The sequence below is a fragment of the Scyliorhinus torazame genome, chromosome 2, assembly GCF_047496885.1.
Source record: "Scyliorhinus torazame isolate Kashiwa2021f chromosome 2, sScyTor2.1, whole genome shotgun sequence".
In the NCBI taxonomy this organism is placed as follows: Eukaryota; Metazoa; Chordata; class Chondrichthyes; order Carcharhiniformes; family Scyliorhinidae; genus Scyliorhinus; species Scyliorhinus torazame.
The window spans coordinates 270,416,962-270,440,892 of NC_092708.1; the positions used below are offsets into that span (position 1 = coordinate 270,416,962).

The following is a 23,931-nucleotide window of genomic DNA, read 5'->3' on the forward strand; positions in this document are numbered from 1 at the left end:
TCTCAATATCATTGATGAGTGCTCCCGTTTCCCTTTCACCATCCCATGCCCTGACATGACTTCTGCCACTGTCATCAAGGCCCTACACAGTCTCTTCACCTTGTTCGGTTTCCCCATCTACATCCACAGCAATCGGGGACCCTCCTTCATGAGTGATGAGCTGTGTCAGTTCCTGCTCAGCAAAGGCATTGCCTCCAGCAGGACGACCAGCTACAACAACCGGGGAAACGGACAGGTGGAGAGGGAGAATGCGACGGTCTGGAAGGCTGTCCTGCTGGCCCTTCGGTCGAGGAGTCTCCCAGTCTCCCGCTGGCAGGAGGTCCTCCCCGATGCGCTTCACTCCATCCGGTCGCTCCTGTGCACTGCTACCAATGAGACCCCCCACGAACGTGTGTTTGCCTTCCCCAGGAAGTCCATCTCCGGGGTCTCGCTCCCAACCTGGCTGATAGTTCCTGGGCCCGTCCTCCTCCGGAAGCATGCGAGGACCCATAAGTCAGACCCCCTTGTCGAAAAAGTCCTCCTCCTCCATGCAAACCCACAGTACACCTACGTGGCACAGAATGACGGGCGGCAGGACGCTGTCTCCCTCCGGGACCTGGCACCCGCTGGTTCCCCATCCACCGTCACCACCGCCCCCGACCTGGTACCGTCTCCCCCTTCCCATCCGCTGGCGACCACCGCCACCTCTGCCCCGTTCCCCCCCCCCCACCTCCAACAAGCGACTATCACCGCCACCCCCGCCCCGGCGGCGCCCATCCCCCCACCGGCTCATCTGCTGGGTGAAGAAGGAGAGGATAACACGCTCCCGGAGTCACAGGTACTCACATCGGCGCCCACACCACAGCCAGGGCTGAGGCAATCGAGGCGGAGGATTAAAGCCCCCGACAGCCTCGACCTGTAACTTCACTTCACCCCCGCTGGACTCTTTTTTAAAAACAGTGGGTGAATGTGGTTAACCACTGAACATACATTACATGTATTACGGTACTGCCATTGTGCTACAGTCATTACGGTAAATCCCAGCTTGCTGGCTCCACCCAGCAGGCTCTGTATAAAAGTGTACGCTGTCATCGCTTCTCGGCCTTTTGGCTAAGATCAAGTGTCTGTAGATTGAGCCTTTGGTTCAGATCTGGTATGTCTCTCTTGTGGGGACCATGAATTGGATTAAATTTGAATTGTTTTTGGAGCAGACGAGGAGCTGGATTAGGGGTTCGCCCCTGACCACACTCTGAGCCCTGGCTTTGTAACTCAGAAAAGGAAAAACATTAAAAAAAAAATTTTTTTAATAAAGTGTACGCTCTCCTGCACTGCCCCATTCTTGGTTCCAGCTGCAGGAGGCTTTACATCTAGCACAATAAAGCCTCAATAGTTCACCATTCGTCTCGTGGTCATTGATGATATATCAATCCACCTCTCTCACACCTCCACCTCTCTCTCTCTCTCACACACATCCACCTCGCTCTCTCGCGCACACACATCCACCTCTCTCGCGCGCGCACACACACCCACCTCTCTCTCTCTCGCGCACGCATCCACCTCTCTCGCGCGCGCGCACACACATCCACCTCTCTCGCGCGCGCGCACACACATCCACCTCTCTCGCGCGCGCGCACACACATCCACCTCTCTCGCGCGCGCGCACACACATCCACCTCTCTCGCGCGCGCGCACACACATCCACCTCTCTCGCGCGCGCGCACACACATCCACCTCTCTCGCGCGCGCGCACACACATCCACCTCTCTCGCGCGCGCGCACACACATCCACCTCTCTCGCGCGCGCGCACACACATCCACCTCTCTCGCGCGCGCACGCATCCACCTCTCTCGCGCGCGCACGCATCCACCTCTCTCGCGCGCGCACGCATCCACCTCTCTCGCGCGCGCGCACGCATCCACCTCTCTCGCGCGCGCGCACGCATCCACCTCTCTCGCGCGCGCACGCATCCACCTCTCTCGCGCGCGCACGCATCCACCTCTCTCGCGCGCGCACGCATCCACCTCTCTCGCGCGCGCACGCATCCACCTCTCTCGCGCGCGCACACGCATCCACCTCTCTCGCGCGCGCACACACATCCACCTCTCGCGCGCGCACACACATCCACCTCTCTCGCGCGCGCGCACGCATCCACCTCTCTCGCGCGCGCGCGCGCACATCCACCTCTCTCGCGCGCGCACGCATCCACCTCTCTCGCGCGCGCACGCATCCACCTCTCTCGCGCGCGCACACACATCCACCTCTCTCTCGCGCGCGCACACACATCCACCTCTCGCGCGCGCACACACATCCACCTCTCTCGCGACACACACACACACACACACACACGGCGGCGGCGGGATTCTCCAAGCAGAGTGTTCGTGCCGTCGTGAACGCCGTCGACGGCGCGAAACGGCCCCTATCCCGACCGATTCGATTCAGGGCCCGATAATGGGCTAGGAGCGGCGCCGCGTCATTTGCACGTGCCAGGCATTGGCGGCGCGTCAAGGCGGCGCTGCATACATGACGCGTCCGGCGCCGCATAACTGGCGTCACCCGCGCATGCGCGGGTTGGCCGGCGCCAATCCGTGCATGCGTGGTTGCCGTCCTCTCAGAGTCCGCCCCGCAAGAAGATGTCAGACGGATCTTGCGGGGCTGCAGAAGAAAGGAGGTCCTCCTGCAGAGAGGACGGCCCGACGATCGGTGGGCACCGATCGCGGGCCACACCCCATTTGAGGCCCCCCCGGTGCAGGATCCCCCCCCCCCCCCCAAGCAGGCCACCCCCCCCTCCCAGCGTTCCCGCGCTGTTCCCGCCGGCAGCGACCAGGTGTGGACGGCACCGGGGGGAACCCGCCGTTTTGGGCTGGCCGCTCGGCCCATCCGGGCCTGAGAATAGCGGGGATGTCGGAGAATCGCCATTTTGGGTGTCTCGGGCGATTCTCCGGCCTGCGCCGTGCGGAACCCGACGGGACCGGTCTCGCCGCTTGGGAGAATCACGGGAGGGCGTCGGACCGGTGTCGCGGGAAAATTTGGCGACCCAGGCGATTCTCCCAACCGGCGCGGGAGTGGAGAATGGCGCCCATTCTCTCTCATACACACACCTCCCTCTCTCTCTCTCTCTCACACCCACCCTCTCTCTCTCTCTCTCTCACACACACACCCATCTCTCTTTGATCCGAGCTGGGACAGTGGGTTAATTTAGGGGGGGATGCCATTTACGGTAGCGAGGGATAGGTTTAGGTATTTGGGGATTCAGGTGGCGAGGGAATGGACGGGACTCCAGAAGTGGAACTTTGCAAAGCTGGTGGAGGAGGATAGGGAAGATCTTAAGAGGTGGGATAAACTGCACTTAACATTGGTGGGAGGGTCTAAGTGGTGAAAATGAATATTCTGCCGAGGTTCTTGTTTATCTTTCAGGCTCTCCTGGGGCGAGATTCTCCAACCCCCCCGCCCCCGCCGGTTGGCGAATTCACCGGCACCGGATATTCGGCGGGGGCGGGAATCACGCCGCGCCGGTTGGCGGCCACCCCCCGGCGATTCTCCAGCCCGGATGGGCCGAAGTCCCGCTGCTAGAATGCCAGTCCCGCCGCCGTGGATTAAACCACATCTCTTACCGGCGGGACAAGGCGGCGCGGGCGGGCTCCGGGGTCCTGGGGGGGGGGGGGGGGGGGGGGGCGCGGGGCGATCTGGCCCCGGGGGGTGCCCCCATGGTGGCCTGGCCCGCGATCGGGGCCCACCAATCCGCGGGCGGGCCTGTGCTGTGGGGGCACTCTTTTTTCCTTCCGCCTTCGCCATGGTCTCCACCATGGCGGAGGCGGAAGAGACCCCCTCCACTGCGCATGCGCGGGGATGCCGTGAGCAGCCGCTAACGCTCCCGCGCATGCGCCGCCCGGCAAAGTAATTTCCGCCCCAGCTGGCGGGGCACCAAAGGCCTTTCCCGCCAGCTGGCGCGGCAGAAATCAGTCCGGTGCGGGCCTAGCCCCTCAAGGTTAGGGCTCGGCCGCTCAAGATGCGGAGGATTCCGCACCTTTGGGGCGGCGCGATGCCGGACTGATTTGCGCCGTTTTTGGCGCCGGTCGGCGGACATCGCGCCGATTACGGAGAATTTCGCCCCTGATCTTTACACCAACGGCCTTTTTTCGGAAGTTGGACACTATCATTTCGGACTTTGTATGGGCGGGGAAGGTGCCGAGGGTGGGGAGGACCCTGCTACAGAGGAAGAGGGAGGGGGGTTGGCGTTGCCAAACTTGCTTCATTATTATTGGTCGGCAAATGTGGACAACGCGCGACGGTGGCGGGAAGGAGCAGGGGTAGAGTGGGTTAGGATGGAGGAGGAATCTTGCAAGGGGTCTAGTTTGAGGGCTATGGTGACGGCAGCATTGCCAATGGTTTAGAGTAGGTATTCAGGGAGCCCAGTGGTGCAGTCCACGGTGAAGGTATGGAATCAGCTGAGGAGGCATTTTAGGGTGGAAGGGATGGCTGTGCAAGAATTATGGGTTTGAGCTGGGGGGGGCGGATGGATAGTGTGTACAGGAGGTGGAGGGAAGTGTGGCTGGTCAAGGTGAGGGATCTGTATTTGGAGGAAGAGTTCGCCAGTCTGGAGGAGCTAAGGGCGAGGGAAGAGCTGCCGAGGGGGAGTGAGTTCAGGTATCTGCAGGTTAGGGACTTTGTGCGAAAGGTTTGGAGGTGGCTCCCTAGTTCCCGGGATACACTCTGCTGGAGCGACTGCTGCTCCCGGATGTGGAAGGGGAGGGATGAATTGAGGATATGTACAAATGGCTGGGGGAGGAGGGAGGCGAGCGGGTGGTGAAGATCAAGGAGAAATGGGCAGCGGAGTTGGGAGGGGAGATCAATTGGGGAGAATGCGAAGGGTAAACGGGGGGGGGGGGATTCTCTCAGCCCGGGCCGGAGAATCCCCCCGACCGGCGCAAACCACGCCACGCCGCCTCGACGCCGGCACGCGATTCTCCACATAGCAGAGAATTGGTGCCATTGGCGCCGGCATGGTTGGCGCAGCGCCAGTCGGGGGCCACTCTACGCGGCAGACCCGCCAATTCTCGGCCCGGGATGGGCCGAGCGGCCGTCGTAAATGAGCCGAGTCCTGCCGGCGCCGTCCACACGTGCTCTCAGCCGGCGGGAACTCGGCGTGGAAGGGTCTGGGGGGGGGGGGGGGCGCCTGTGGGGCGGCCCGTGAACCACTCCAGTGCCGTGCTGGCCCCCTGTCGGGGCCAGAATTGCTGATCCTGAGGCCATGTTGACGGCGTCAACACTTAGCCTCAGGATCACAGAATCCCGCCCGGGACCTCCTTTTGTGTAAGGATGAGCCTAACACAGTGGAAGGTGCACATGACTCGGGCAAGAATGAGTGTTCTTTTTTTAGGGGGTAGCTGATGAGTGCAAAGAGGTGTGGGTGGAGGCCAGCGAATCACGCACACATGTTCTGAGGTTGCGAAAAATTGGAAAGATTCTGGGCGGGAGCGTTCGCGGTCTTAGCCAGGATAGTGGAGGAGGTGGTGGACCCGGACCCTTTGGTGGCGGTTGATATTTGGGGTTTCAGAGAAGCTGGCGCTCATGGAGAGGAGGAAGGCTGATGTCTTGGCCTTCGCCTCTCTGATTGCACGGCAGTGAATTTTGCTGGAGTGGCGGTCGGCATCGCCACTGGGGCTAGCGGCTTGGTTGGGTGACATGTATGACTTCCTGCGGTTAGAGAAGATAAAGTATGAGTTAAGGGGCACTTCAGGGGGGTTTGAGCAAAGGTGGGGGATGTTTGTGACCGTGTTTGAGGAGCTGTTCGGCGCGGGGGAGGTGGGGTGGAGGGTGAAAAAGGGGAAAATATTTGTCCAGACTGTATAGTTGATTGCTGGGAAGTACGTTTCCCGGGGTGTTTGTTTGTTGTAACCTGTTCCGATACATGTTTGTAATAAAATAGTTTTAAAAAATATATATCTTTGATCCTCCGGGTCCCCCCCGCCCCCCTGCCCGGCCCCCCACCCCGCCGGCCCCTACCTCTCTTGCCCTGGCCTCTCTTGACTCACTGGCCATGGCCCTGGTTTCCTCCGCCCCGTGGATGTGACCTACCTTGCTCCACTTTCCGGTGGAAACTCAACCTTGCCTGTGAGTTTAAATTGATTTTGCCGATATTTCCAGCCAGCCTATCAGAAGCCAATGCAGTGTGAAAGTCGCCTCAGATTTGACGAGCTGGAAGGACAGCCTTTTTACAAGTTTAAATCTGCTGGCCCTCCCTCGGGCCCCAGTGTTGTTCATGTTCATATTCTCCCATGGGATGTGGGCATCGTTGTCCATCCCGAATAGCCCTTAAACTTGCTCGGCCATTTCAGAGGTCAGTCGGCCACATTGCTGGGGGTCTGGAGTCACATGTAGGCCAGACCAGTTAAGGATGGCAGATTTCCTTCCCTAAAGGGCATTAATGAACCAGATGGGTTTTTACAACAATCAGCAGTGGTTTCATGGTCATGATTTGACTGCAAGTTTTTAGCAAATTCACATTTTGCCATCTGCCCTGGTGGGATTCGAACCCGGGTCTCCAGAGTCTCTGGACTATTGGTCCAGTGACAATACCATTACGCCACCACCTCCCTGGCGGGGAAACCCTGCTCTTGATTCTGCAGCTTCCTGACTCCGAGGTGAGCGTGCTACAAGCTGATCCACAGCTGACACTAGGTAAGAAGCACATTTTAGGACTGTTACCACCGTCACTTACTTCTCAGCTCACCCACGTCTACTTTCATTAGCTCATTTTTCTCCACTGTGCGTTCGTTTGAGCTCAGACCCTGCTCCAACCGCTGCAAGGCCTCTTCTGCCTCTTGCAGACTCCGTTCCAGCTCTGCACGGGACTTAATCTCCTCCTAGCACAAGAAATAAAGATCAACTTCAATCAGAAAGAGTTATCAAAACCAATGCCAGTGCAATATTTTGCAACTTTCCACCACATAATATTATTTACACCCTTCCACCAGCTCTTCTTCAACTGTTTCTCCTAGTTGTGACTGACCTTGGGCGGGATTCTCCAACCCTCTGCACCGGAATCGCGCATGCTGCGGGGGCCCAGAATAGCCGTTCACTCCGGAAATCTGGCACGACGGCGCTTCTGCGGACGCACCAGTCGTGTGCGCTCGACGCGGCGCCGGTCGGGGGCCAGTGGAACAGGCCCCCAAGGCGGTACTCCACGGTCAACTGGCCAAACTCTTGCCAGCACGGTTTACATCTGGTACCACCTGCCGTGAGCTCGGACCCGCGGCCGCAGTGGCAGTCCTGGTGGGGGGCGGGGTGGTATCTGACTCCGGGGAGATCACAGTGGTGACCAGGTCTGCGATCGGCGGCCACCGCGATCTGTGGGGGACCTACCTTACTCCGCACTGGCCCACTGTGTGGGTCCGCCATGTGGGCGGCGCCCGCGCCGAGGTGGGCCGCCGCGCATGTGCGAACCCGCTGGAGGTCGCCGTGCGCACGCGCGGCCGCGCGGTCTGGACAGCAGGGCCCCGCCGGCAGCCAGAGCTGCAGGACGCAATCCGGGAAGGCCCCGGGAAAATGGAGAATCGCCCCGGACCTTTTGAGGAAAAAGTCCGGAGTGATTCTCTCTCATTTTCCGGCGGGTGTGCGGGCTTAGTCCCCAAAAGGGAGAAAGGCCGTGGTCTTTGCAGATTCACACTGAACTGAACTTGTGAACCAAAGTCATTGATATCAATGAGAAACCAAGAAAGGTCCCAAACTTTAGGCCACTTCGCTCAATACTGCCCCTGTCCCGGGCACAACACACCTGCACTAAACGTCCAACTGCTTTTTATTCAGCTCATTTGTTTATCATGGTTCCCTCATGGAGCCCCACAGCTTTGTGTTTTCCTGTCCTAAATTTGTAACCACCTCCAGCCCTTAAAGTCAAGGAGGGTGGTCAGATCAGCCCTTCTCCCTCTGATACTTTGTTGATGGCTGTTGACCAGGTTATAATGAATTGCACCAATAGTCCTCAAGTGTTGCCCTGGTTATTGACATTCATGGCCTTTTCCCCGCCAATTTCTCCCAAACTGTCTCTGGACAACTTTTCCAGTAAGTCAGCGACTGTCTGCACACCTCACTCGAGTTGCTCAAGGATGTGGTGCAGGTTTTCTCAATCGGGTGACACTAGGCAATTTGACTGCATGTGGCACCACAGTGATGCCCGCTCCTGTGCCAGCCGCCTTTTGTCTCCACGAGGGTCACTAATAATGCCAGGAGGACGATAGCTGGTCAGCTCTTTTCTGCAGTCTTCTCAATAATCAGAGGAAATTTCTGCTCACTGGATGCCAAATTAACCATCTGATAATTTAGTTTCAGTGGAGGAGTCAAGAGAAGTGGTGGTGAGGTAGAGCTGGGTGTCACCAGTGCTCACATGGCAACGAATGCTTTTCCTTTGAATGGCATCCCCCAGGGGCAGCATGTAGATGAGAAATAAGAGGGAGTCAAGGGTATATCCCTTGGAGGGCCCCAGAAATAATGGTGTGGGAGCAGGAAGAGAAGCCATTGCAAGTGATTCTCTGACTATGGTTAGGTAATAGAAACACGTGAGGGCAGTTCCTCCCAGCTGGACTACAATGGAAAGTCATTGAATGAGGAATGTTGTGGCCAACTGTGTGAAAGGCTGCAGACAGGTCAAGAAAGGATAGATTACTCTGGCCAAAGTAACATAGGTTGTTGTTGGTCATTAAAAATGAATGACTGGACTTCCGGTTGCGGCTATGCAGAGCTAAGTCGCACGTTCGGCAGCTCCCGCTAGGAACGGACTTTTGGGCTCTTTTCAGGGCCCCCAACGGAATTATTTCGACATTTCCCGGTGTGGGAAGAAGATTGCAATATTCCCCCGACAGTGTATGGCTTGGACCAGGAGCGGGGCAACTAAAAAAGTGGTGGTGAACCCAAAGAAAGTGCGAGGGAAGAAGAGTAAGATGGCGGCGGGCGGAGACCAGGCAGCGTGGATGCAGTGGGCGCAGGAGCAGCAGGAGGCTATCCAGCGCTGCTTCAGGGAGATCAAAGCGGACCTGCTGGAGCCGATGAAGGCTTCTATCGACAAGCTGCTGGAGACCCAGACGGCCCAGGGGGTGGCGGTCCGCGAGGTCAGACGAAAGATCTCCGACAACAAGGACGAGATCTTAGGCCTTGCGGTAAAGGTGGAGGCACACGAGGTGGTCCATAAGAAATGGCAGGAACGGTTCAAGGAGATGGAGCATCGGTTGAGGAGGAAGAATTTGCGGATCCTGGGCCTCCCGGAGGAACTGGAGGGGCTGGACGTGGGGGCCTATGTGGTCACCATGTTAAACTCGCTGATGGGAGCGGGGTCCTTCCAGGGGCCCCTGGAGCTGGAAGGGGCCCAGAGTGCTGGTGAGGAGGCCCAAGGCTAACGAGCCGCTGTGGGCGGTGCTGGTGCGGTTTCATCGGTTCGCTGATCAGGAATGCGTGCTCAGGTGGGCCAAGAAAGCGAGGAGCAGCAGGTGGGAGAACGCGGAGGTTCGAATATATCAGGACTGGAGTGCGGAGGTGGCGAAGAGGAGGGCTGGGTGCAACCGGGCGAAGGCGGTGCTGCACAGGAAGCGGGTGAAGTTTGGCATGCTGCAGCCGGCGTGACTGTGGGTTACATACAAGGACCGGCACCATTATTTTGAGTCCCCGGAGGAGGTGTGGGCCTTTGTTCAGGCTGAGAAGCTGGACACAAACTGAGGGTTGGGATGGGTGGTCGGGGATTGCTGTTGGTGTGTTACATTCGTTCTTTGCTCGTTTCTTTTTGGTTCGGTGTGGGTGGTTAGGGTGGGTTGGGCACTGTTTTGGTTGGGTCTGTCGGGTGGGCTCTTGAAGGGCTTAAGTAAATGGAGTAGGGGTGAATGACCAGTAGGGGGTATGGGGCCCGCGGGGGCGGGTGAGGCCCGAGCCGGGGGTGAGGGGACTGGGCCTGTAAAAGGAGCTGCGTCAGAGGTGGCGGGGCTAGACAGGTGGAAAGCGCGGGCTTTTTCCCGCGCTGAAGGCTGGAGGGGGCGGGGAAGCGAGGGTTGTTTCCCGCGCTTGGGATGGAAGGGGGAGGCGGAGAGGCTGCTGATGGGTAATGGAGGAGGAGGGTATGTCCCACAATGGGAGGAGTCGAAGGAGAGGCGGGAGTGCCCGGGGTCAGCAGGAGTCAGCTGACTTGCAAGAGTGCAATGGGGGGAGCAAAGCAGCTAGGAGGGGTCCTAGCTGAGGGGGTGGGGGGGAACCGGGTTGTTGCTGGTATGGTCAAGGGGGAGCTGGAGCGAGTAGAGGGGGTTGGGACGGGGGTCTGCCGCCGTGGGGAACGGGCCGGGCGTGGGATGCGGGCGTGTGGCTGGCCAAGGAGGGATTATGGCTAGTCGGCGGGGGAGGGGGGCGAGTAGCCCCCTGATCCGGCTGATAACCTGGAACGTAAGGGGACTGAACGGGCCAGTCAAGCGGGCCCGGGTGTTCGCTCACCTGAAGGGGCTGAAGGCGGATGTGGTCATGCAGCAGGAGACACACCTGAAGGTGGCAGACCAGGTGAGATTGAGGAAGGGGTGGGTAGGTCAGGTGTTTCATTTGGGGCTGGATGCCAAAAATCAGGGGGTGGCGATCTTGGTGGGAAAGAGGGTGTCGTTCGAGGCGTCGAGCATTGTGACAGACAATGGCGGCAGGTACGTAATGGTAAGTGGTAAGTTGCAGGGAGAGAGGGTGGTGCTGGTCAACGTGTACACCCCGAACTGGGACGATGCGTGTTTTATGCGGCGCATGTTGGGTCTGATCCCGGACTTGGAAGTGGGGGGCTTGATAATGGGGGGGGGGGGCTTTAACACGGTGCTGGATCCGGCACTGGATCGCTCCAGGTCTAGGACGGGTAGGAAGCCGATGGCGGCTAAAGTGCTGAGAGGGTTTATGGACCAGATGGGAGGGGTGGACCCTTGGAGATTTGCAAGGCCGTGGCTAGGGAATTTTCATTCTTCTCGCATGTTCATAAGGCCTATTCCCGGATCGACTTTTTTGTTATGAGCAGGGCGCTGATAGCAAGAGTAGAGGATACCGAGTACTCGGCGATAGCCATTTCGGACCACGCCCCGCATTGGGTAGACCTGGAACTGGGGCAGGAGAGGGACCAGCGCCCGTTGTGGCACTTGGAGGTGGGGCTGTTGGCGGACGAGGAGGTGAGCGAGCGGGTTCGAGGAAGTATAGAGAGGTACCTGGAGGCCAACGATACCGGGGTGGTCCGAGTGGGGATGGTCTGGGAGGCGCTGAAGGCGGTGGTTAGGGGAGAGCAGATCTCCATTAGGGCCCACAAGGAGAGGAGAGAGAGGCTGGTGGGGGAGATGGTGAGGGTAGACAGGAGGTATGCGGAGGTGCCCGAGGAGGGACTGTTGAGGGAGAGGCGTAGCCTCCAGGCCAAATTCGACCTGTTGACCACCAGGAGGGCGGAGGTGCAGTGGAGGAAGTCCCAGGGGCGACTTATGAATATGGGGAAAAGGCTAACCGGATGCTGGCACATCAGCTCCGGAAGCGGGACGCAGCTAGGGAGATCGGGGGAGTTAGGGATAGGGGAGGGAGTGTGGTGCGGAGTGGGGTTGGCATCAATGGGGTCTTCAGAGACTTTTATGAGGAACTGTATCGGTCCGAGCCCCCACTGGAGGGAGGGGGGGGGGGGGGGGGGGGGGAATGGGCCGCTTTCTGGACCAATTGAGGTTTCCGAAGGTGGAGGAGGGACTGGTGGCGGGATTAGGGGCCCTGATTGGGCTGGAGGAGCTGACCAAAGGGATAGGGAGCATGCAGGCGGGGAAGGCACCGAGGCCGGACAGTTTACCGGTCGAATTCTACAAAAAATATGTGGACCTGTTGGGCCCGTTGCTAGTTAGGACCTTCAATGAGGCAAAGTGGGGGGGCCTTGCCCCCGACGATGTCCCGGGCACTGATCTCCTTGATCCTGAAGCGGGACAAGGATCCCCTGCAGTGTGGGTCTTACAGGCCGATTTTGTTGTTAAACGTAGATGCCAAGGTGCTGGCGAAGGTCTTAGCCACGAGGATTGTGTGCCACAGGTGATCCAAGAAGACCAGACGGGGTTCGTGAAGGGGAGGCAGTTGAACGCGAATGTGCGGAGGCTCCTGAACGTTATGATGCCGGCGAGGGAGGGGGAGGCGGAGATAATGGTGGCGATGGACGCTGAGAAGGCCTTCGATAGGGTAGAGTGGGGGTACTTGTGGGAGGTGCTGAAGAGGTTCGGGTTTGGGGAGGGGTTTGTCAGGTGGGTATAGGCTGTTGTACGAGGTCCCGATGGCGAGTGTGGCCACGAACAAGAGGTCTGAGTACTTTCGGTTGCACTGAGGGACGAGGCAGGGGTGTCCCCTGTCCCCCCTGCTCTTCACACTGGCGATTGAACCCCTGGCTATGGCACTGAGGGAGTCGAGGAACTGGAGGGGGCTGGTGCGGGGTGGGGAGGAGCATAGGGTGTTGCTCCATGCGGACGACTTGCTGCTATATGTGGCGGACCCCGTGGGGGGAATGCCGGAAGTATTGAGGATCCTCAGGGAACTCGGGGATTTCTCGGGGTACAAGCTCAATATGGGGAAGAGCGAGTTGTTCATGGTTCACCCAGGGGACCAGGAGAGGGGGATTGGCGAGCTCCCACTAAAAAGGGCGGAGAGGAGCCTCAGGTATTTGGGGGTCCAGGTGGCCAGGAGCTGGGGAGCCCTGCATAGATTCAATTTCACGAGGCTAGTGGAGCAAATGGAGGAGGAGTTTAAGAGGTGGGACGCGTTGCCGCTGTCCTTGGCGGGTAGGGTGCAGTCAGTTAAGATGACGGTGCTCCCAAGGTTTTTGTTCCTGTTCCAGTGCCTCCCCATTCTTATCCCCAAGGCCTTCTTTAGGCGGGTCAACAGGGGCATAACGGGGTTTGTGTGGGCGCGAGGGACTCAGAGGGTGAGAAGGGTGTTCCAGGAGCGGAGTATTGATGGGGGGGGCTGGCACTGCCCAACCTCTGTGGGTACTACTGGGCCGTCAATGTGGCGATGGTACGCAAGTGGGTGATGGAGGGGGAGGGGGCTGCATGGAAGAGGCTGGAGACGGAGTCTTGTGAGGGTACGAGCCTGGAGGCGCTGGCAACGGCGCCGCTGCCGCTCCCTCCAATGAGGTATACCACGAGCCCGGTGGTGGCGGCTACCCTCAAAATCTGGGGGCAGTGGAGGCGGCACAGGGGGGAAGTGGGGGCCTCGGTGTGGACCCCAATACGAGGGAACCACCGGTTTGTCCCAGGGGGAATAGATGGAGGGTTTTCGGGGTGGCACAGGGCAGGGATAAGAAGGTTGGGGGACCTGTTTGTGGATGGGAAGTTCGCGAGCCTGGGTGAGTTGGAGAAGTATGGGCTTCTCCCGGGGAACACCTTTAGGTATTTACAGGTAAGGGCGTTTGCCAGACGGCAAGTGGTGGAATTCCTGCGGCTGCTGTCACGCACAGTACAAGACAGGGTGCTCTCGGGGGGGGGGGGGGGGGGGGGGGGGTTGGAGAGGGTACGATCTCGGCAACTTACCAGGTGATGCAGGGGGAAGAGGAGGCCTCGGTGGTGGAGTTGAAAGGTAAGTGGGAGGAGGAGTTGGGAGAGGAGATCGAAGAGAGGACGTGGGCAGATGCCCTAGGGAGGGTGAACTCTTCCTCTTCGTGCACGAGGCTCAGCCTCATACAGTTTAAGGTGCTGCACAGGGCACACATGACCGATACAAGGATGAGCCGGTTCTTTGGGGGTGAGGACAGGTGTGTTATGTGCTCAGGGAGCCCAGCAAATCACACCCATATGTTCTGGGCATGCCCAGCGCTGGAGGAATTTTGGAAGGGCGTAGCGAGGACGGTGTCGGGGGTGGTAGGTTCCAGGGTCAAACCGGGCTGGGGGCTCGCAATATTTGGGGTTGCAGGGGAACCGGGTGTGCAGGAGGCGAAAGAGGCCGGTATTCTGGCCTTTGCGTCCCTGGTAGCCCGGTGAAGGATTCTTCTTCAGTGGAAGGATGCGAGGCCCCCAAGCGTGGAATCCTGGATCAACGATATGGCGGGGTTTATTAAATTGGAAAGGGTGAAATTCGCCTTAAGGGGATCGGTACAAGGGTTCTTCAGGCGGTGGCAACCGTTCTTGGACTTCCTGGCAGAACGGTAGACAACGGTCAGCAGCAGCAGCAACCCGGGGGGGGTGTTCTATTTTATTTTTGTTTGTTTACACTGGGGGATCTGTGGGGGTGTATATATTTGCTATGTTTGCTTTGTGTTAATTCGGGGTGTTAATTTATTATTTATGTATGGGTGGAGGGGGGCACAGGGGTTGTTTTATTTTGTTCTGTGTTTAATTCTATTGGGTTCCTTTTTCATTTTGTTGTTGATATTTTGTGAAAACCTCAATAAAAATTATTTTTTTAAAATAAAAATGAATGACTAATTATGGTCAAGTATGAGCCATGCCAGTTAACACTCTCACCTTGGAGTAAGCAGCTCCTAGATTCAAGTCCCCTCCAAAGGCTTAAAAAACTATTTTAAAAATCGATGCTGACACTCCAGAGAATGAAAGAACTACTTTATGTTGCACCTTTCACAACCTCAGGCGACCCCAAAGTACCTTGCAGCCAAGAAGGTATTTGTAAAATGTATTTACTGTTGTAATGGGGAGGCAGTGGCAGTGGTATTGTCACTGGAGTAGTGACTGGACACCATAGCAATGGTTACCATCATAGCCACACCCAGCTCCCCTGTAAATAATCAGAGGGGTTGTTTAGCACAGGGCTAAATCGCTGGCATTGCAAGCAGACCAAGGCAGGCCAGCAGCACGGTTCAATTCCCGTACCAGCCAGAATGTGGCGACTAGGGGCTTTTCACAGTAACTTCATTTGAAGCCTACTTGTGACAATAAGCGGTTTTCATTTCATTATTGCTAAAATCCCAAACTGAAATTGAAGACGGTGTTCCCAAACATGGAAAAATAACCTGTGCGTGGTAATTATCTGCTGGATTTAGCTCACAAGAGTGATATAATATTGGATGCTGTTTGGGACGAGTTCAGGAAAATTATACATATCATAATAATAAAGTTTACCACAGCATGTATCTCAAAGAAATAGAGACTCAACATTTGACCCTCCTGCCCCCAGTACCATCCTCTGCTGATGGTGATGACTTATGCAGGAACTCAATTGCTGCAACCTGCCCATTCTTTAAATGTGAGTGATGTACCGTCAATTGCCACGAGACGAGAATGGTGGAACAATCGAGGCTTTATTGCACAAGATGTTGAGCCTCCTACAGCTGGAACCAGAATGGCTGCAGCACAGGAGAGCAGACACTTTTATATACCGCCTGCTGGGAGGAGCCAGCAGGTGGGGATTTACTGCTGTACCTGTAATAGAGGCAGTACCGTAATACATGCAATGTTACTAGTGGTGTTTACCACAGTGAGCCTGCCCACAAGTGCTGGATTATTCAACTACAGAAAGAGTTACAGCCCAGCTTGAACCTTTCCTCGTTCTCTTCCGGGTAATTTTGTGTCCCTCACTCCATGACTCTCTGAACTCTCCCTCAGTGTACCCAAACAGGCGCCGGAATGTGGCGACTAGGGGATTTTCACAGTAACTTCATTGCAGTGTTAATGTAAGCCTACTTGTTACACTAATGACTATATTTAATAGGCCACAGTTGTTCTGAACCAGGCATTGCTAGTCCATGGGCTGGATTCTCAGCTGGCGGGATTCTCGGCAGCGCACCCACGCTCGGGTATTTCCCGATAGCGTGGGGCTGCCCGCAATGGGAAACCCCACTGGCCAGCAGCCAGGACGGGGAATCCCGCTGCCGGCAGGGGCGCGCCGCACCAGAAAACTGGTACGTCGGGACGGAGAATCCCGCCCCACGTGTCCACATACTGTTCTGTTGGCAGCTGGGAATTGGAGGCCTTCAGTCTCTGAACAGGCGGCTTTTGTGGGGATGTTTGGGTGGAATTCTCAGGGCCTCACCAGCGGGTTCAATGCAGGTGCATAATTAATGAGGTTGGGGCCAAAATATATGGGGCGGATTCTCAGTTTCAGATGCCCGGACTGAATCGCACGAGTTCTATGACCCCGAAGGGGGCGCTGGTCCCGGAGCAATTTAAGACATCCTAATGTGCGAGCACAGGCGCCACGAGGAACAAGTGCAATTCCAACGAAAGCTTGTGTGTGATTCGCAGGTACAGGATCAGCATTGGAGAGTCTGATGAGTAGAAGCTGTATATAGGCACTCCACTCCCTACACACCCTCATCCCAGCCAAGATGGCACAGGTTGCACTGGAGACGCCCATTTCATTGATGGGTTGGCTGGAGCCAGAAGTGGGATGGCCTGGGGAGGCACCTATATAACCTGTGGCGGTAAGTTCACAGCCGTGAGCACAGCCACATGGCTGCCTTACACAGCTGCCTGGGGTCTGTGCCCATCCACCCTGACCCCACTGCCCACCTCCTGGCCGCCACCCCCACTACTCCCCTCACCCTGACACGAGCACGCCCCCCCCCCCCGGCCAGCGGCAGAACTTGTCAGCACACTTGGCGATGTTGGGCACTTTTCGTACCTCCTCTCTCTCCCGCTCAGCAACCACGGCGCCTGTTTCCTAATTTTAAATACCACAAGTGAACCTCACCATCGGTAATTCGTCCTGCCAGAGGCGGAGCATCATGGGGGGCCCAGAAATTGCCCCCCAGCGTTTACTGTACAATTTTCATGTCGGCGTGGAATGCATTCACGGCGTTGTCGAGGCACCGGAGCATGGCATTCCAACCGGCACCGGCACCATTTTTGGCTGAAAGGCGATTCTCCGTTGGATCGTGTTTTCCGATTCCGGCGTCGGTGTTTTCCAGCTGGCCTCCACGGTGGGAAACCCCCCCATTCCCACCACTGCCAGGTATTTAGTTCCAGATGGGGAAATTCTGCCCTTCACTAGTGTGTTTGCCCGAATGGTGCTGAATCAAGGGCGAGATTCTCCGACCCCCCGCCGGGTCGGAGAATCGCCGGGGGCTGGCGTGAATCCCGCCCCCGCCGGTTGCCGAATTCTCCAGCACCGGATATTCGGCAGGGGCGGGAATCGCACCGCGCCAGTTGGTGGGCCCCCCACCCCGCGATTCTCCGGCCCGGATGGGCCGAAGTCCCGCTGCTAAAATGCCGGCGTAGATTAAACCACCTTACCGGCGGGACAAGGTGGCGCAGGCGGGCTCCGGGGTCCTGGGGGGGGGCGCGGGGCGATCTGGCCTCGAGGGGTGCCCCACGGTGGCCTGGCCCGCGATCGGGGCACACCGATCCGCGGGCGGGCCTGTGCTGTGGGGGCACTCTTTTCCTTCCGCCTTCGCCACGGTCTCCACCATGGCGGCGGCGGAAGAGATCCCCTCCACTGCGCATGCCTGGAATGCCGTCAGCGGCCGCTAACGCTCCCGCGCATGCGCCGCCCGGAGATGTCATTTCCACGCCAGCTGGCGGGGCACCAAAGGCCTTTTCCGCCAGCTGGCGGGGCGGAAATTAGTCCGGCGCGGGCCTAGCCCCTTAAGGTTGGGGCTCGGCCCCCCCAAGATGCGGAGCATTCCGCACCTTTGGGGCGGCGCGATGCCCGACTCATTTGCGCCGTTTTGGGCGCCAGTCGGCGGACATCGCGCCGATACCGGAGAATTTCGCCCCATGTCTTTTCCAGATGTTACTTGACATTTCCTAGATGTGGGTTCTCGTGAGGAGAGTTTACCCTCTCTCATCCAGCTCCATTCGATATCTTTCCAGTCATGGCCAGGCTGCGAGTGCAATTAATTCCCATTTGTTAAATTACCTTTCCAAGGTCAATCAGTTAGTATTTTCACGTTTTCTACATGTTGTCCTGTGAAACTGAGATCCAAAGAACAAATAATATTGCAAAATAGGCAACCTACAGAAAAGAATAATGTGCGGCTGTTCAATAGAGCAGACCGTCCTGTATTTCCTCATTTCTCCTGTCAATCTACAAATGTTGCATTATCTCAGGACCCATTCCATTGGCAATACTTTGCTCAATAACACTTCCAAAAGATTTTTGATCAATATATATTTCTTCCCCTCTCCAGTCACCATGCCCCACCTCACACAAGACCCTCACGACCCAACACCCCCCAGCCCACCTGGCTTTCACACCCTGACCCTGATGGATCTCATACGGATTGTTCTTACCCTCAGCTCACTCTCTGTTTTCTGCTTCTCTGCTGTCAGCTCCGAGAGTGAGACCTGGAGTTCCTGGGACTGGGTGGAATAAAACTCCCGCTCCTCCTGCAATGCAAGGGCTCTCTTTTCATTCTCTTGTAGCCTACAAGGGAGAGAAAGGGAAGAACTTGGCGTTTACATAGTACCTTTCATCACTTCAGAACATCCCAATACACTTCACAGCCAACGAAGCCCATTTTTAGTCACTGTTGTAATGTAGAAAAGGCAGTAGCCCAATAGAGCAGAGAAGTGTTAATTTAAAGATACGTGACAGAAATAAGTTGCCTCTAGGCTGTATCCTACCTTCTCCGATATTATTAAACTGGAAAGAGTGCAGAAAACATTTACTAGGATGTTGCCGGGACTTGATGGTTTGAGTTATAAGGAGAGGCTGGATAGACTGGGACTTTTTTCCTTGGCGCGTAGGAGGCTTAGGGGTGATCTTATAGAGGTCTATAAAATAATGAGGGGCATAGATAAGGTAGATAGTCAACATCTTTTCCCAAAGGTAGGGGAGTCTAAAACTAGAGGGCATAGGTTTAAGGTGAGAGGGGAGAGATTCAGAAGGGCCCAGAGGGGCAATTTCTTCACTCAGAGGGTAGTGAGTGTCTGGAATGGGCTGCCAGAGGTAGTAGTAGAGGCGGGTACAATTGTGTCTTTTAAAAAGCATTTAGATAGTTACATGGGTAAGATGGGTATAGAGGGTTATGGGCCAAGTGCGGGCAACTGGGACTAGCTTAATGGTAAAAACTGGGCGGCATGGACTGGTTGGGCCGAAGGGCCTGTTTCCATGCTGTAAACTTCTATGATTCTATGATTCTCCAGAGAATAAGCTGAGAAGGAAACTTCTATCTTTACACACTCTGGCCTACAAACAACTCCAGCCCCACACTATGAGGTTGGTTTGAATACTTAGCAAGCTTGTGAAGACAACCTCTGAAATACGAGGTTCAGTGCCACCTTCTCAGGAGAACAAGCGATGGGCAATCAATGGTGTTTTTTTGTCCACATCCCAAATTAAGTTAAAAACAAAGAATCTTTCCAGATAAAAGGGTAATGTGCTCTTCATCAGTGAAGAAAGGATATTGGCCAGGACACTGGGAGAACTCCCTGTTCGGTTTTGAAGAGTGCCATAGGACATTTATTGCCCATTGGCTTTGGTGAGCAGGGCCTAGGTTTAAAGTTCCATCCAAATGGGCAGCACGATGGCAGTGGTTAGCATTGTTGCCTCACAGCGCCTGGGACCAGGGTTCAATTCAGGCCGTGGGTGACTGTGCGGGTTTCCTCCGGGTGCACCGGATTCCTCCCACAGTCCAAAGATGTGCAGGTTAGGTGGATTGGGCATGATCAATTGCCCCTTAGTGTCCAAAGATGAGCAAGTTAGATGGGGTTACAGGAATAGGGCGGGTGAGTGGGCATGGGTAGGGTTCTCTTTCAGAAGGGCAGTGCAGACTCGATGGGCTGAATGGCCTCCTTCTGCACTGTAGAAATTCTATGGTTCTAAATGATGGTATTGCTGAGGTACCAAAACAAAGATAACTTGCAGACCCAAAGGTGTTATTTGTACATTAATTGTGTTCAATTATATGGAAGTAGTGGACGTTAACTGGATTATTTGGACAAGATAGGATATACAGCACACAAACAGGCCATTCTAATTGATGCTGACTTTAATGTTTCACTCAAGTCTTTCCTCATCTAAATCTACCATTGTAACCATCTTCTCCATCACACACTGTGTATCTCCTTATTAAATGCATCAATACTATTTGCTTCAACCACTCCCTGTGGTAACAAGTTCCACATTCTCACCACTCTTTGGGTAAATAAGTTTCTTCTAAATCCCCTATAGATTTCTTGGTGACTATCTTATATTGATAGCCTCAAGTTAAGCTTGTTTCCACAGAGATTCGCTTGAACACCTATAAGTAGACGCAGACTAAAACGGTGGTTAGGGTTAGGTTAGGAGGTGTATGCTTGTAACGTGTAACACTACATAAATGTAAAAAGTGTGCAAATATCAGTTCCAGTTCTGTTTGTCACCAGTTAGCTTTCTGGACTAGAAGAGGTTGTAGTTGTAACCTCTAATATTGCCAATTGTACAGAGTTGCTGTTGTTGGGGTAGTGCATAATACCCTACCAGTTATTTTATTTTAATTTTTTTTTGTGTGTGTTTCCCTTCTCTTCTATAAATAATATATAGATATATATTTTATTCTGTGTACAAAACGGTAAATATACTTTGTTCAAAAACCCAATAAAAAACATTTATAAGAAAAAGTAATTGTAACCTCCCAATCAGCGAGAATGATGACTGAGAGGGAGTTGAGATTATACACTTAACCAGCCCGAGGTTGCTCCATTCCCACCCAGGGTCATCTTATCTTCACCAGCTTGAATTCAGCTGAGGCTCCCAAAACAAGCAGGTGAGGGCCTACGTAACAGGTAAAAGGCCCCATGATGTATTGGTGGCATGATGTGACCAGTCAAAGGAATCTGCAGGCGCATGACAGGAGAATCCAGCTGGCCAGTAGAGACCAGGGTACATTGTCAAAATATACATCTGTCACATCTCCTTGTGGGCCAGGATGAACAGAACCCCCTCCCTACCCTGCCCCCCACTGCCCAACCCAGGCTCTAGAAAGTGTTCTTGGGCCTCCCCAGCCTCATACTCAATGCATTGGAAGCCACTGCCCTTAGCCCCTCTTCCTAATAACCATCTCCAAATTCCCAGTCCAGAGCATTGGACTGGCACTGGGATCTGGTCAGCAACAACAACGATATAGCATCTTTAACACAATAAAATGCCCTCGGAGTTTCACGCGAGCATATAAAATACAATTTGACTGAGCCACATAAGGAGATATTAGGTCACGAGATTAGGGCCTGGAATGACAGGAACTATTATGTGGACGAGGCCCAGACGTTCAGACCAGACTCCCTAGGTTTCCCACTTGATATTGGGAGCTTGTGCACGCCACTCCCCCAATTCACCCATCTTCTAAAATCGGAATCCGAAGATCTTCACACCTTTCCTCAGCAAGAACTTTCTCATTCTGCAGTTTTTTCATGTCCTCCTCAATTTGCTGCAGGATGACCAGGAATGTTCCGCTGGATTGCGAGAGCTGCTCGTTCTGGCTGGTCAACTGCTGAGCCTGCTGCTCGCTGTCCTTCAGCTTCGCCAAGGTCCTATGCTTCTCCTGAGACAGGGACTGGGGCGAGGAGAAAAACCAATAGTTTAAAACAAGCAAACACTCGGGGACTAACCTTCAGCTAGCTAGATACTGAAGTCCTTAATACCCTCTTCACACTGAGGGTTTTTCTCAAGGACAAAAGGATAATGAGCTGAGGAGGACAGACATTCTTGTGTTTAATACACCTTCAGAATGATACACAATTTCCCAATGATTTATCTTGTGCATGAACCAATAGTGAGCACTGGTCATTTATAATCCAAACTATTCAAAGATGTGCAGGTTAGTTGGATTGGCCATGTTAAAATTGACCCTTAGTGTCCAAAAGGTTAGGTGGGGTTACAGGGATAGGGTGGGGGAGTGGGCCTAGCTAGGGTGCTCCTTCAGAGGGTTTGTGCAGACTCGATGGGTTGAATGGTCTCGCTCTGCACTGTAGGGATTTAATGATTCTATGATATTGGCCTTACAGAGGGTACAGTGTAGATGCCCCAGAACTATACCAGAGCTAAAAGGGTTACATTGTGAGGACATGTTGCAGAGATTTGACTTCTATTCATTTGAATACAGAAGATTAAGTAGTGATCTAATTGACTAAAGAACGACTTCCGCTTGTGACCATGGAGTGATTGGTCACATAAAGGGCTGTTCCTGTTCAAAGTCACAGAAAAGGGCTCTTTTTACCCAGATCCGGGTGGAATTTTGATGAAAAGGCGCAGGTGAATGTTAGAGGAGTAGTTTACCCCTGGAATGGTATGTCTTCTCATCACCGGACCCGGCAGAAAACAGTGAGAGGTTTGGCTGGAAAGTTGAAACAGTCTTGTGCTTCACAGACAGTCTCTTCCAGCATGCAGGCGGGGGAGGGGCAAGCTGTAAGGCCACAGATACAGGAACTGATGACATTTATCAAGGAAGAATTCCATAAACAGGGGAAAGAAATGCATTGGGATCATGCAAAGGTCAGTGCAGAAGCTGTGGCACCCCTGAAGAGTACTTTGGTGCGGATGGAGAGGTGTTTGGAGGTGCAGGGGTCACAGATTCGGGAGATTGAAGGAGTGATCTCGGACCACAGCGATCATGTGGTGGCTCTGGAGGCAGAGGTGGGGCTCCTAGGAGACCTTTGTAAAACGCTGAGGGCAAAGGTGGAGGAGCAGGAGAATACCTCGAGAAGACAGAACCTGCGAATAGGGGCCTGCCTGGAGGAGTGGAAGGTGTGAGTGCCATGAGGTACGTCTCGAGGATGCTGGCGGGACTGGTGGCAGAAGGGGTGCTGGATAAGGCACCTGAAGTGGACCGAGCGCATAGGTCTCTTGAGGCAAAAGCCTAGAGCTGGGGAGCCACCGCGGGCGGTGATCGTGAGACTCCATAAATTTGTGGAGAAAGAGAAAATTCTACGGTGGCCCTGGGAGAAGCGTAGCTGCGACTGGGAGGGAAATAACGTCCACATTTATCAGGACAACGGAGCCAGTTGTCAAAGCGGCAGGCAGGTTTCAACAAGGCCAAGGCGGTGCTGTACCGGTGGCAGATCAGGTTTGGGGTGCTCTACCCGGCGAAATTATGGGTGACATTCGGAGGCCGGGAGTATTATTTTGAGACCCCAGAAGCAGCCGAAGACTTCAATAAGGAGCACAAACTGGGGGAGAACTGAGTGGACAATGCTTGGGAACCGGGGTGCTGGCACTATGTAATGGTCGGGAGCATGTTTAAAGTGGGTGTAGTGATTGGGGGATTTTCGCCCTTTTTTTGTGGGGGGGGTTTCTGTTCAATGTTGAGATTGTAAGGAGTTGTAGGGATGAAAAGTTTATGTGGGGATGGATGTTCCCATCCCCCCTCCTGTTTTATGGGACTGTTTGTGTTTAACATCGCTTTGTTTGCTTTTGCAGAAGGCTACCTGGAGTTCAGGAGAAGTCCTTCTGTGTGTGTGGGGGGGGGGGGCACTCGGGGTTTGATTTGAAATCGAGGGGTGTGGCGATTTTAATGTGCAAGCAAATGGGATTCATGAGTGCGAAGGAGGTGAGGGATCCGGGTGGGAGATATGTGATTGTGAGTGGGGTATTGGAAGGGGCACCGGTAGTGTTGCTAAATGTGTATGCCCCAAATTGGGGTGATGTGGGTTTTATGAGGGGGTTGCTGGCAGCAATCCCAGATTTGGCCACGCACCAGTTGATCATGGGAGGAGATTTTAAATGTGTCCTGGAGCCGAGGGTGGATAGATTGAGCCCCAGATCGATGGGTAGGGTACGGATGGCAAGGCAGCTGGGGGGGGGGGGGTTTATGGAGAGGATGGGTATGGTGGATCCATGGCACTTTCAGAACCCAGGGGGAAGGGAGTATTCCATCTTTACGCACATCTATAAGGTGTATCCGAGGATCGATTACTTTGCAGTGAGTCGGGAGATTTTGGTTGGAGTGGAGAGGGCAGGGTATGCGGGGATAGTTATCTCGGACCATGCACCCCATTGGCTGAATATTCGGTTTGGGACGAGAGCAGAGGCAGGGTTGGAGGTTTGACTCGGGGTTGTTGGCGGATGGAGGTTTCTGT

At 55.0% G+C, this 23,931-nt stretch overlaps 1 protein-coding gene across 1 annotated transcript in view; it reads right to left on the reverse strand.

The window, feature by feature from the left end:
- The window catches only part of plekhd1 (pleckstrin homology domain containing, family D (with coiled-coil domains) member 1), a 154,699-nt gene that overhangs the window by 40,559 nt on the left and 90,209 nt on the right, over positions 1-23,931 (reverse strand). Inside the window, exons 9-11 of the mRNA XM_072487334.1 lie at positions 21,229-21,410; positions 18,169-18,301; positions 6,699-6,843 (exon numbers count right to left, since the gene is read on the reverse strand). Of these exons, the coding sequence (XP_072343435.1) occupies positions 6,699-6,843; positions 18,169-18,301; positions 21,229-21,410 (460 nt within the window). The remainder of the gene's footprint in view (positions 1-6,698; positions 6,844-18,168; positions 18,302-21,228; positions 21,411-23,931) is intronic.